Consider the following 14,502-nt stretch of genomic DNA (forward strand, 5'->3'; position numbering starts at 1 on the left):
CACCCTAACCTCTCTTTAGTTCATTGTCAAAGCAAGATGGGAGACAAACCTTAAAAGTCTAAAACATTATGTATGTAGCTGGGAGACAATCTCAAAGCAAGATGGGAGTTAGTTCTGAAACACGTTAGATAACCAATAAAGTAAATAATCTAAATATAAATCAAGTAACTAATCAAACATCATCTTTGTCCCTATACTTAAAAGACACCTGGATGGAAGTGGGAGATGTAGGTTGATATTGAAAATGATTTGAGATAATATATGATTGAAATGGCATATAAATAACTAATAAAACATTGATATTGAAAATGTAAGGAGATGAAATACGGGAAGTGGGAAAAAATATTGGGCTAAGAGAGTCATGACATATGATGTAATCAGTTACTTATTTATTAAGTATAGATTAGGTTTTGATCAAATTTGGTTTGCCCGTTAGAAGGTGACCCGTATTTAGGCTCTGGTCCAATCCGGTTGGCCTGTGGGCTTAGGCCCATCACCATCTGTTAGAGTCCAAGGGAGCACCCATAGTTGTCAATAGCAATCGTAGCGATCGCTATAGCGCGCTACGTAACGTATAGGTCCAGTGTCGCTATTTGGGTTGTAGCGATGAATAGCGAGAATAGCGACACTTTATTTTTTTTAAATATAAATAGCAATTAAATATAGCTATAAAATAGTTGGATTTTAGGTTTTTGTTAAATATACATGTAAAATAGCATATATACCAGGGTCTTTTGATATAATATACATATAATATTTAAAAAAAAATCTAGTGTATCGCTATATATAACTATAGGTACCTTATCACTATTTGCCTGCTATTTATCGCTATTCGTTATGTAGCATATAGGTACCTTATCGCTATTTGTCGCTATTCGCCATTAACAACTATAGGAGCACCATCTATTAAGAAATCTAATCTAATATGTTACTTGTGTTTTACAGGACTATGGCCTCAGGTAATCTTCTAATGGGTTCTCTAAATGTTGAAACTTATATCCTAGCTCTAGAAAGCTTAAACTGGTCAACCCGACAACCAAACAAGACCCAACTTAAAATTTAGCAACCATTGACAGTAACATCTACAACACCAATCTACTCATATAGAACACTTATCACTGAAATAAAAAAAATAGTAATGTACACAAACAGAACACTTATCACTGAAATAAAAAATATAGTAATGTACACAAACAAACTAACTAACTAACAAAACACCCAACACATATAAAACTTATATGATCAAATTATATTTCTTACAGAGCTTTGCCAAACCTCAACACATTGCTGATCTTTCCTAGTAACAAACATTTTGTTTCCACCAAACCCTAAATTCGTTATCCGGTTTCCCCCAATATCCTTGGATCTACCCAAAACATTTTTCTTAAAGATTCTTTCTTCTTCCCCATTTCTACCAGTTGCTGCTGATGATGAACCCATCAGCACCTCAGACCAAAGCTCCAACTCCCCTTCTTTACTACTAAAAACCTGATTCCCATGGCTTTCAATCTTGCAACCAATCCCTTCTTTCTTCACATTCATCACTTTTCTTGAATCACCAAGACAATTCCAACAACAATCCGATGAAATGTTCCGAAAATCGATGTAAGAAACCTCTCCTGAGTTTATCCCAATCTTGAAAACAGCGGAAAGGGTATCCGAAACTGTGATGTCCGAAAAACAATCGGTTTTTTCTTTGATTTCCGAAACAAGACTCCCAGACCTTATATCCCAAAACTTGATGTTTCCTGTGATCCCTGATGCTCCACTGTGTGACCCAGAAGCCATTAAAAGACTAAGACTTGGAATCCAATTCAATTTTGTCGATGGAATTGCGGAATCAAGATCAGCACCAAATATCTCATTATGCCCAATTTCGGATACAACTTTAAAGCTATCATTCATATCATACACCAAAATAGAGTTCGAATTCCTGCGACTCGATTCAAAACTAGTGAATAAACACTCAGGGGAAGTTCCAATTGCTTGAACAGTTGAACCAGATTTAGTCACATTTTCCCAATTCAAAGTCTGTCTCACAAAGCCCATTTCAAGATCAATAATTTGCAACCCACAGAAATCAGTGGCACCAGCTGCCACAACATTAGATGACAAAGATAACAGAGAATCAATAGCTGTGAATTGGGTCAAAGTAGTTGACTTTCTTTGCAAAGACCAATCAAAAGATGTAATCTTGCTACCATGAGAAACATGAACTGACCCATAAGGCGTTGCAGCGATTGCAGAAGGTGAATCTCTCCCACTGAGTGGCAAAATGATTGACTTTTCAAGATCAAAAGGCTCAAATTGAGATGGGTTTGACTGAGATTGGACAAGAAGATCTTCAACCCCATAAAACTTTGCTTCGAAAACAATATCTTGAATCTCAAAGCTTTTGGCTTTAGATGGCAGATTGCCAGTTCTTAAAAGGGATAAGATAATAGAAAACAATTCAGGGTCTCTGTCAATAAAAGGGATTCTGTTCGGTTGTTCAGAAGAATTGAAGAGATTGGAGAAAAGGGTGTTGGAACCAGCTAGGGTTAGGGTTTGTATGGTGGTTTGAAAGAGTTGACCACCCACATCAATGGTGACAACGTTTGGTTTGTTGAAATCCTTTGATTTGGGGTTGTGTAGTGAAATTGGTGGCATGTTTCTTCAAGAATTGTGAAGAAAGATTGAGAAGAAAGAATGGTTTTGAAGGGGTTTAAAGATGGGGGTCAACAAGTGTGGGCAATGGTTTGTTTTTATCTAGGGTTGGGTTTTTATATATGGTGATGACAGTTGGTGATGTTTATTTGTTGTTTTTTGTTTCAATAAAGAAGGAATCACAGGGGTTGATGATCCTCAAAATAGGGGCCTGCTGGCGAGTTTGGATTCACTTATGTACAGATTCATGTGCCTAAATCTCAATATTTACCTAATTGTTTAACAGTATTTTAATACTCAAGTTATATACATAACTCAATTATCTACTATTTATATTTAACAAGTCACAGGGGCTTTAATTGAAGTAAAGGCAAATAAATCGCTTTCAAGATTGAGTTCTAGAGTGTGCTTGATCAAGGCAAAAACCGCAAATCATCACTTCAAGTGAAGGTATAAAAAATGTGATCCAACAAGATGTGTTTTCTGTTCAACTTTTTTGCATCAATATAAATAGGAGAATTGACATGTAATAATCTCACATAAACCTTATTGGTCATTAATAATTACACCTTATAATATTTCCTCCACCAGTCCCACCCTTCACCTATTTTTCCTACAATGGTCTCCCATTAAAAAAACTTAATGGAGTTAAGTTTTTTTTTTTCCAAATTACAAACAGATTTTTTAGGGCTTTTAATCAGAACGATGATACGAGTCCATTGATGTAAAACTTACTTCGAAATGGTGTTCCAAGTGACTTTATTTTGGTTAATTGGAAATTCAAACACTCGAATTGAAGCGTCGTTTTCATCGTTTGGAGCACCGTTTCGAGGCAAGTTTTACATCAATGGACTCGTATCGTCGTTCTAATCAAAAGCCCTAAAAAATCTGTTTGTAATTTGGAAAAAAGCTTAACTCCGTTAAGTTTTTTTAACGGGGACCATTGTAGGAAAAAATAGGTGAATGGTGGGACTGGTGGGAGGAATATTCTGAAGTGGGATTATTAATGGCCAATAAGATCTAGGTGGTATTGTTACAGGCCAATTTCTCATATAAATATGATTTGAGGGTATATAATAAAGCTATCCGGTGTGGGATGCCAAACCCACGATGCCGGCTTAGGTGGAACACCGCGCCGACAAAGGCGTTGCCACGGCGTGGGTGTCTTGCGATGGAGAATTTCACGGGTGTGAAAGAGGGAGACAAATGTTAGTGGTGTGGAGCAATGAGATATAGACGTGTGAGAGTTTATACTTCCGTGGAGAGTGAAACACCATGCCCCCATATGTGAAATCCGTATGGAAATGACGTGATGCATATATGGTTGTTTCCATAGGGTGTGGAAAAATGAAACCACACCCCATGAAAATCAAAATCTTTCGCTTTTTTTACAATAAAACCTTCGTAAATTTAAGACAAAAAAGTTGATGCAAAAAAAGTCATTTTAGGTCTGTAAATTAGTCATGAAAACCATTTTGACCTGTTCATGAACCTAACCCGACACAACCTTCCAAGTTCCAACTCTACCGGTGTGTTGCTAAATGCACCACTCTCTTATCTCTCACCATAAAAAAATATTTTCCCTCTCACATGGGTGTAAGATGGGGATAAGGTTTAGACACATCATATTAGTGCTACTCTTACCAACTCCCAACTATCCACAAGATGACTATTTCGTTACCAAAAACATGGTGCCTCCTGATGAAGGTGCTAATTTGTTTCAATCCCTAAACATAGATAAATGTAACTTATATGATTATTACCCAGAACAATCATTAACTTTTGAGAATAAATCCAATATAAACAAACAACAAAGGTAAGGTTACAAAAGAAACAAGTGTTTACAAGAATTATTCAAGCATTGAATGCTTTTAAGGTGGAAATACTAGTTATGATGTACATGTGCACTTAATCAAGGATCAGCTTTTCCAGCAACTTCTTCATCACTAGAAGCATATTCAGCTTCACTCAGTTCTTCATCATCACTAGATTTTTCTTCAGGCACAGCCCCAGCATCCTCTGGCTTTGCATATCTCTCACAGTACTCTGTTAACCCAACACAAACCGACATTTTCCGTAAACTTGTATTTTTGTATCCACCAAGACTAATCAATTTGAAATAAGCAAACTTATACTGCGCGTTAGAAGTGTTCATGGTCTAGTACTCTAGTTAGGTTTGTTTTGATGAAAAATTCTAAGTTAAACCCTACAAACAATAAGCAGATATCCACATAACTCTTTCTCCTAAAGTTCTAAACTAAGAAGGTAAATGAATAAGACATACCTTTAACTTTCTGCTCATATGCAGTTCGGTCCCGCATCATCAGTGCTGCAGCATCTCCATTCAAGGGGTCCGACGGGTTTGGATACAAAAGAAGCTGTGGAAGGAAGACTTCAAACACATTCACAAGATCTGCAGATCAGAGATAGTAATACTCATCAATCCACGACGAAAGTTTTGAGAAAAGAAAACGCAAACACATCAATATATAAAGATACCAAACATTGGACTCCATGTCTGATTGATGACGTCTAAACAAACCGAACCTGACCTGCAAAGAACCCGTATATGTTGTTGATTAAAAAACAGACAGAGCTTACTCTGATTGTAATTAAAGTTAAAAAGCTCACATTTCATCAACATTGGGGTGGTAAATTTTGTTTATAAATCCAATTGAAGGAGACTTATACGGATATGCATCGGGTAGCTCCACTCTAATTCTCCAAACACCTCCCTGATAAGGGCCTGCCTCGCCAAATTTTTGCAACAAACAACACTCATATTAGCATAAGAAATCACACACATTGATCGTTCCGCAAATGCTTATTGGTACCAAAATAATAAGAGCCATATTAGCAACTCAATTTTACCCTACAGATATCAAAGAAGACGGAAAAGAAATCAGGACTGTTGTAGTAAGCATGAGGAGTGATGATCACACACACAAACAACAGTGGTTGCAGCCTGCAGGGAACAAAATATCCCACACACAATGTTTACATGACTCAACAACATTTACATGCTTCAACAATTTGCTTACATTTGATTGACATAACCAAAACAAAAGCCAGTTAAGTGTAAATGTGTAATACGAAAATCAAATAACCCTTATTTTACATACTAATTTCAAAGGGGCACAGACAGTATAAACCCTAAATGAAGAAGACAAATTCCTAACATCAACAACACTGACTGACTGACTGACTGAAATGGAACAAAAGCAAGATGACTGACTACCCACAAAAATTACACAACTTTGATCGATCACATACCCACAAATATTATAATAATGAAATAAAGATGGGATGGGATAGGATATGAAACGTACTGTCTTTAGGTCCATGAAACTGGACATAAAACTCTTGCATACCATCATTGATCATCTCCACTTTGTAATCACCCATCATCCTAATTCACAAAACCAATCACAAAACCAATCACAAACAGTATGTTAAGATTTGTGTACAACCCTTCAAATAGCGAGAAGAAATTAATAAAAAAAAAAAGAGTGAGGTTACAGCTTCATTAAATCCATCTCCCTGCGTTTGCTTGGGGAAGACATTGTGTGAAATTATTGAATGATTTTGTGGAGATTGAATTGAAGAGTGTTGGTTTTGGGTTGGGTTGGGTGGTGGGTGGCGTGCGGGTAAAGGAGATGAGGAGGATTCTTTAAGGCGGTTCAGACAATCAATGAGTGAAATCAGGACTACTGACTAGATAGATTCTTTTTTAATCTCCCAAACAACTCGTTTATTAACCTTTTTATATTTTATAAACCACTCGTATTAAGCCCTCGTATTGTGGTAGGGTGTTAAGTAGTGTCATGGCTGTAAACGAATCAAACGTTCAACGAATCATTCGTGAACCGTTTGGCGAGAAGTTCGTTTATATTCGTTCGTTTAATAAACGAACAAACATGAACAAGAAATTTTGTTCGATTAGTTAAATGAACGAACATGAACAGAGTCTCATTCGTTCGATTGTGTTCGTGAACATTCGTTTATATTCGTATGTTTGTGTTTTAATTGAAGATCTTTGTACTTTTTTATATTTTATTTGTACTTTTTATATTATTAAACTTTTAGTTATTTTATTACCCTAACAATTAAACTACGAAACCCACTTTCACCTTGTTTATGCATCATTTTCCTTTCATTTCTCATTATTTACATCAGCGAATACGATCAACCCCCGTTCCACAATAAGGGATTCAAGTTCGAGTGCTACTCTCTGGGCCATCTATCTTTATCCTTCGTCGCGTTCGCCAAATTTATTTGTGTTCATGAACCGTTCGCGAACACGCTCATTTCCTTAATGAACGAACACGAACATAAAATCTCGTTCAGTAAGTGTTCATGAACCGTTCGTGAACACATTTATTTCCTTAACGAACGAATACGAACAAGGCTTTGTTCGTGTTCGTTTGGTTCGTTTACAGCCCTAAGTAGTGGTATACACCGTAAATACATAACAAAAGAAAAAAAAGAAGTGAATCATAAACGATAGATTATAATATTGATTTTTTACAAATACATTACAAAATTTACAATCAACGTACTAAAGACGTAATATATTTAACCATATTCTATTTTTTTCACTCCGGCTTTTCGTAACGTGCGTTAAGCGCGTCAATTACAACTTGCAATTTTGTCTGCTTCCGACGAATAATACTCACTCTATCTGTTAACTCATTCAATTTCCTAGTGATATCACAACATTTTTCTGATATCTTTCTTGGTCGTTTAAAAACTTGCACATCTTTTTCTGAACGTAAAATATTAATCTTAATTAAAATGTAGTTCAATTAAATAGTAACGATTGAAAAAAAGTGCAAACTCATTATCGAATTACAATAAGAAGGCTCGTAGACATCAGTATAGTATAACTAGTTGCTTTTTTGAAGTCGCGCTGATAATAATAGCTGTAAAACAGCTCATTCGACTTCGCCAATGAGCTTGGAAACTTGAATATAAATCGCAAACCACAAAACTAAAAAAATGACATACTAATATACTATTTAATCGCAACATAAACGTGCAATGACCAAGTAGCAAATTTCACTTGAGAGGCTTATAAATTTGGGTACAACTAGTTACTTGTTCCAAGCCTTCTCAGTTGTCTCTACCCAAATACTCCTATAACACATCATTGTCTATATACACGTATCACAATTGCATAGTTAATGAAAAAAAGTACACATATGTTAACCTTAGGTAAGCTAACCAAACTGCAATGCCACAAACTAACGCTAAAAAATAATGACAACCAAAAACAATCCATCTAATAATTGATACTCATCACATAGCTGAAAAGTATAATCACCCACAACATAACCAACATGTACAACACCAACATTCATAATCAACAGTGTCAACTTTAAATACTAAATTAAGATAATTTCAATGGGTCAGACCCAGTTAGGAGTTATCTCTACAAGTCCTCAACCCAATCTAGTGTAAACTACATCATATTTGGCCTCGCGGTTGAGTTAGTAAGCATAATAATAAATATTAATATAAAAAGACTATAAATAACTGGAATGTCCGACCGTTCGGGTCAGGTCCAATATCATACCCCATCAAGATTTGAATTGTTATTATGTTTTATTGAAATTTCAAAATATGATGCTTATTTTAAACATTATCATCGATTGCTTTTTAACTTTTTCCTATCAAAGAAGGAAAAAAAGTTGAGGATTGAATAAAGAAAATCCTTAAATAGTTCACTCTAATTTTAATTCTAAATACCATTTTTCTCAATTGGATAGGTTACAAACAAATTTTAATTCTAAATACCATTTTCCTCAATTGGGTAGGTGAAGGGGTATGGTCCCAGATCTCGCGACAGCATCGACTGCGAGTGACCATTACCCTTATCAAAACCCCCACCAGCTAACAACATACTTGTACCCACGCGAGAACGCGTCGACACAAGGGTTGAATTCAATCTATCTACTAACGAAGGAGGACTTACATGGAACATGAGAACGGTAGAGTGATGCGACATAGCATCACAACTGGTGTATGAAAACGGAAGTATTCACAGCGATGCGGCCTCGCACCGCGTCCAGTAAACACTTCTATCAATACAAGAAAGCCTCACCTTAGGTATAGAAGAAGATGAACATAACAGTGCGGCTGGCACCGCACCATATGGGCATTTTCGTCACGACAAGGGATGCAGGCAAATAGTCTCCACGGACGACGATGTGGCTAGCACCGCATCTCGCGTATTCCTTGATCACAAGTAGGAGACGCGGTAACTTCAGATGTTACCGCACGTAGCGATGCGGCTTGCACCGCATCCTATGCACTCAAACAAGTGGGACTGACACCACAGTGCAAGTGGCACCAATGGCAGTTACCTGTCAGAGCTACGTAAGCAATGGACTGACGAGGCGTAACCTCCACAACCGACAAGCCTGACACACCTGCAAAGGTGCAGCACGTCGTCAGTCCATCCATCATCATCCTCCTTCACTCCTCGGCTATAAATACCAACCCCAAACCAGGTTTGAGGTATCTCTTCACAACTCTCTCACTACTACTACTATCTTACTTTGCTTCCCAAGCAAACTACTGATTCTCACGCCGGAGAGTGGTAACAAGGAGCACCCCCCCACCCCATCCTCCTTGTTACGAGTCACGGCTTGTTTCCTTGTGCAGGAGATCAACCACCGGTGATCCAGCCAGCGATCCTCGAGAGGAAGGGATTAACCCTTCTTGACGAGACCAGTGTGTTAACCCTGCCCGGTTAACCATTGTTTCATCATTGGCGCCCACCGCTACTCTTAGCATTTTCTCATCTATCCTTTTCCCTCTCTCAAGATCATGACTGATCACCAAAACAACACTGTAGATAACCCAAATCCCTTAATCCCACCTCCAGTAGGGGTCAATGCCTCGACCTCCCAACCCGGACACATCGGCACGTCCACACAAAGGAGTCCCTCCTTTATGTTTGGACATGACTTATCACAGTTCGCATCTGTGATCCCACCAGGCATGACCGTTCATACCTGTTACGAACAGCAGGCAGCCCTGCTGACAGCAGCATACAACCGCGCTTGTACGGAAGAGAATATACAAGCTGGGCCTACCCCAGCACCGCACACCCCTGCTGAGCGTATTTTACAATACGACGGCAGGATACATTCACGCCCGGCTTTAAGAAGCCGACGCGAAGACCGCAGATCGTCTTACTGTTCGGTCCACACCCTTAACGAGGACGATTCCTTGTACGGGTCCCACACCAGAGGACCAGTGCATACCCGCCTTGGCCCCCATGGCGAGGACAGGAGGCGATCAACCTCCCGACGCGGCCTAGGCATTCAAAGCCGATTGGGCCCACTACCATACACCGAAGGGTATGGTCATACCGACCCTGACGACGTACCTACCGCGAGGATTCCCATGACACCAGCAGCAGACCGGGAGGACGCAACTATGTTCCTCCCAGTCACCCCCGCAACACATACCTCAGGGCGGCTAAGCGCCCTGCGAATGAACCATACAGGCCAAAGGCAGCGGCCGAAAATTCCAAGTCCGGCCCGCGGATCGCCAACGCCCAGGTCACCACGACAAAGTTCCCATTCAACGTTGGGAAATACAGTGGTTCGACCGAACCGGACGACCACATGAACATCTTCATGGGCGCAGGCATCAACGGCCAGTGGGATGAACCCACTTGGTGTAATTTTTTCCCCCAGACCCTTACGGGCCTGGCCAGGGCATGGTTCGATTCTTTGCCAGTGGGATCACTGGATTCATTCGAGGACTTGCGTACCAAGTTCCTCGCCCATTTTAGCCAGCAGCGACGCCACGAACGTGATTCATTGGACGTCATGAACATCTGGCGAAGGGACGACGAATCTCTCGAGGCATTCGTCGTCCGTTACAATAAAGAGTGCCTGGAGATAGGTGACGTGGCAGACCAGATGGCACGAAACCACTTCATCCGGGCCGTCAAAGACAGAGAGATGATCATGACCATCTCTGGCAAGGAGGGCTTGCCCAAAAAATGGGAGGATGTCATGACCGCGGTCAAGACATACGCCCAGACACAGCGGTCACTTGAACCGCACGTGGCAAAGGCAAAGCCCCAAGCCGAAACATCCCACCAAGGGTCCAAGCGGAACAATAAACGCAACCGGGACGTTGGAAATCGTGATATTTCCAAACCGTATTTCCCGCGAACCAACCCGTTCGACCCAAGGAACTACAACCCCGCCCGAGACAGTCGGGCATCAAAAAAAGATTCTCGGGACCGCAACTGGACCGAGATCACCATGTCGCCAAGTGAGGTCCTCCTTGCGGACCCACAGTTCTTGCGACCGGCCCAACCAATGAAGTCCAAGAAAAATCAGGACCTCACACTCTGCTGTGAGTACCACAAGGACTCGGGCCACACCACCAACAACTGCATCAGTCTACGGTTGGAGATTGAGCGGGCCTTAAAGGAGGGGAAACTGCAACACCTTTTGCCAGGTGGGCAAAAACCCACCAAGCACATCACCCCTCATGGCGAAGGTACCTCCTCCGGGAAGAGAACCATGTACGTGGCTTCCACCCACATGATCCACGGAGGCAAAGGCAAGCCGCGCAAAGCGGCGAGAAGGCCGGAATGTGACTGGAAAGACGAGCAAGTCGTCTTTCCAAAAGTCCGAGGCGGACCGCGCGATAGGCGCGCCGTCGTTATTTCAGGCCAACTGGCACACTACTGCACCGAGCGTCTATTTATTGATCCGGGCAGTACTTCTGATATAATCTACGAACAATGCTTCAACCAGTTCGACCAGGAGGACATAGATCGGTTGCAAGCAGTAGATTACCCATTGACTGGGTTCGCAGGGGAAACTGTCTTTCCCCTGGGCCAAATTACTTTTCCTGTGCGTCTTTCCAGCGGAAATCGCACAAGGACAGAAGAGGTAAACTTCATGGTTTTACCTCACACCTCCAGATATGACGTACTCCTCGGGAGAGAATCCCAGGGAGATTTCAATATGATTACATCCGTCCCCCACTCTGCGGTTGGTTTCCCAACCGAATCGGGGGTCGCGATAATCTATGCCCGCAGGGACGTCATTATGTCGGACGAAGTACGTCCGACCAAGGTCGCAAGGCCCACTCCCAACGACCAACCAGAAAAATGGGTTCTCAACGCGAGATACCCAGAACAAAAGGTCACATTGGGTCACGCCTTATCCCCGACCACCAAAGCGCACCTGAAGCAGCTTCTCTTCAGGAACCAAGATATCTTCGCGTGGACACCCGCAGACATGACCGGGGTCCCACGTGATATTGCGCAACATCACTTGAATACCTTGCCAGGTATTAAGCCAGTGATCCAAGGCCAACGCCACCTTGGGTCAGCTAAAAATCAGGCGATGCAAGAGTAGATCGAAGAACTGCTCTCCGCAAGCATCCTGCGGGAAGTCAAATACCAGACTTGGTTATCCAACCCAGTCATGGTAGAAAAACCGTCCGGGGGCTGGCGCATGTGCGTCGATTACAAAGACCTTAACAAAGCCTGCCACAAGGATTGTTACGCGCTTCCAGAAATTGACGAAAAAGTCGATAATCTCGCACCATTCAGGTGGAAGTGTTTCCTCGATTGCTACAAAGGGTACCATCAAGTACAAATGGCAATCGAGGATGAAGACAAAACGGCATTCCGGACTCCCACCGGAAATTACTGTTATACAAAGATGCCGTTTGGGTTGCGCAACGCGGGCTCAACCTATCAAAAGTTGATGAACGACACTTTCCGCGGGCAAATAAGCAAAAGTGTCGAAATCTACATGGACGACCTGGTCGTCATGAGCATGGAAGAGGATACCATGCTCACGGATATTGAAAGAACATTCCAAACTCTGCGAAGCGTTAACATAAAGCTCAATCCAGGGAAATGCTCGTTTGGAATGGAAGAAGGAAAATTCCTTGGGTTCATCGTGACTAAAGATGGATTCAAGGTAAACCTGGAGAAAGTCCAGGCGATCGAGCGTATGCCATCGCCTTCATCGATGAAAGATATGCAACGGCTAGCCGGCAGGCTAGCGGCACTCAACAGATTCTTAGCCAACCATGCAGCTAAGTCTTAATCGTTCATCAAGACCCTGCGTAGCTGTTCAAAGAAAGAACAATTCCAGTGGACCGCAGAGGCTGAACAGGCCTTCCGGGAAATGAAGGAGTGTTTGATACAACTCCCAACTCTAACCGCACCACGCAAGGATGAACCACTCATATTAAACCTATCCGCCGCGGATAACGCGGTGGGTGCGGTATTGATAGTGGAGCGAAAGGGGGTTCAAACACCCATCTATTACATCAGCAAGATGCTCAACGACCCAGAGACGAGATACTCAATAATGGAAAAATTGGTGCTAGCATTAGTGCACGCTTCGAGACGGTTACGACGCTACTTCGTAAACCACGTCATCACAGTGCTAACCAATTACAGGATCGGCCCGATCCTATCCAAACCCGACATCTCTGGGAGATTAGCAAAATGGGCAATCGAGCTGGGCGCGCACACGATACACTATAAACCGCGCCCCGCGATTAAAGGCCAGATCTTAGCTGATTTCACCGCCGAAGTACCGGTGAATCGCATCCAAGAATGCGAAGAAGCACAAACTCCTGCACCAACGCCATCCTCCTCAGAAACATGGGCACTATTCACCGATGGTGCCTCCAACGAGGAAGGTGCGGGTGCAGGTCTGCAACTCGTCAGCCCTGACGGCCAAGAGCTTACATATGCAATCCGCCTCGATTTCAAAAGCACAAACAACGAGGCAGAATATGAGGCCCTGTTAGCGGGACTACGTTTAGCAGTCAAACTCGGCGTGCAACACTTGGAAGCGCACGTCGATTCTTTGTTGGTTGCGGGACAAATACGCGGTGACTATGCCGCAAAAGGGGACATCATGATCCTCTACCTTGAACAAGCCTTGCAACTAACATCCCAATTCGCTTCGTTTAATATCCGACATATTAATCGAAGCGAAAACAAGTCCGCAGATGCACTATCAAAACTTGCATCTACCAGCTTCCAACACTTGGCAAAGGAGATACGCATCGAAATTCTGCAAAATCCTTCGGTACCCCTGAGCCAAGTCAACGTCATTCAATACGGTTCAACATCATGGATGACACCTATTATCGCATATCTGCAATCAGGTGTGACCCCCGAAAGCAAGTCAGAGGCACGCAAGCTGCAATACAAAGCGTGCCATTATCAAATGGGAGACGGTATCTTGTACCGCAAATCATACCTAGGGCCACTACTACGATGCGTCAACCCTCAGGATGCCACATACCTCATCCGAGAGATACACGAGGGCATATGTGGCATACATGCTGGACCACGCATGGTAGTGGCCAAAATCATGAATGCCGGGTATTACTGGCCCGGCATGCACCTGGACGCCGTCAAAGAGTTGCGCAAGTGCATTGACTGTCAACGTCATGCTCCAAAAACCTTGCGGCCAAAGAACAACTTAGTCCCCGTCACAACCGCATGGCCCTTTCAGAAATGGGCAATTGACGTGGTGGGACCATTCGCTGACGCTCCGGGTGCGGTCAAATTTATCATAGTAGCGGTGGATTACTTCACAAAATGGGTAGAAGCAAAACCGCTCGCCTCAACCACTGCTATGATAACAAGAAAGTTCATTTGGGAACACATCATCTGCCGTTTCGGATTACCAATGTGCATTGTCACCGATAACGGCACCAACTTCGCTGCCGACGAATTACAAAAATGGCTAGAAGAACTACATATTGAGCACATATTCTCATCAGTCGCACACCCGCAAGGGAACGGCCAAGTTGAGAGTATCAATAAAAGCCTAGTCG

At 42.2% G+C, this 14,502-nt stretch overlaps 2 protein-coding genes across 2 annotated transcripts; both read right to left on the reverse strand.

Annotated features, from left to right (window-relative positions):
• Window positions 1–1,102: 1,102 nt before the first annotated feature.
• On the reverse strand, window positions 1,103–2,892 carry LOC110920695 (BTB/POZ domain-containing protein At5g41330). The gene has a single exon (XM_022164889.2). The coding sequence runs from the start codon at window positions 2,647–2,649 to the stop codon at window positions 1,243–1,245; it is 1,407 nt and encodes a 468-aa protein (XP_022020581.1). The 5' UTR covers window positions 2,650–2,892; the 3' UTR covers window positions 1,103–1,242.
• A 1,525-nt stretch (window positions 2,893–4,417) lies between these two features.
• Window positions 4,418–6,389, reverse strand: LOC110921536 (ubiquitin-conjugating enzyme E2-23 kDa). Its single transcript, XM_022165872.2, has 6 exons — window positions 6,166–6,389; window positions 5,976–6,055; window positions 5,278–5,392; window positions 5,146–5,198; window positions 4,931–5,059; window positions 4,418–4,692 (listed from the first exon to the last, which is right to left on the reverse strand). The coding sequence occupies exons 1-6, from the start codon at window positions 6,207–6,209 to the stop codon at window positions 4,559–4,561; spliced, it is 555 nt and encodes a 184-aa protein (XP_022021564.1). The 5' UTR covers window positions 6,210–6,389; the 3' UTR covers window positions 4,418–4,558.
• Window positions 6,390–14,502: the final 8,113 nt, after the last annotated feature.

Source organism: Helianthus annuus, chromosome 17 (assembly GCF_002127325.2).
Source record: "Helianthus annuus cultivar XRQ/B chromosome 17, HanXRQr2.0-SUNRISE, whole genome shotgun sequence".
Taxonomy (NCBI): Eukaryota; Viridiplantae; Streptophyta; class Magnoliopsida; order Asterales; family Asteraceae; genus Helianthus; species Helianthus annuus.

Bases quoted from the DNA above. Each gene is read 5' to 3' on its own strand.
- LOC110920695 (XM_022164889.2), bottom strand. From the start codon at position 2,649: ATGCCACCAATTTCACTACACAACCCCAAATCAAAGGATTTCAACAAA.
- LOC110921536 (XM_022165872.2), bottom strand. From the start codon at position 6,209: ATGTCTTCCCCAAGCAAACGCAGGGAGATGGATTTAATGAAGCT. The intron at 5,393-5,975 runs GTACGTTTCATA...TTGGCGAGGCAG, and splicing joins GTTTCATGGACCTAAAGACA to GCCCTTATCAGGGAGGTGTT. The intron at 5,060-5,145 runs GTATCTTTATAT...TCTGATCTGCAG, and splicing joins GACATGGAGTCCAATGTTTG to ATCTTGTGAATGTGTTTGAA.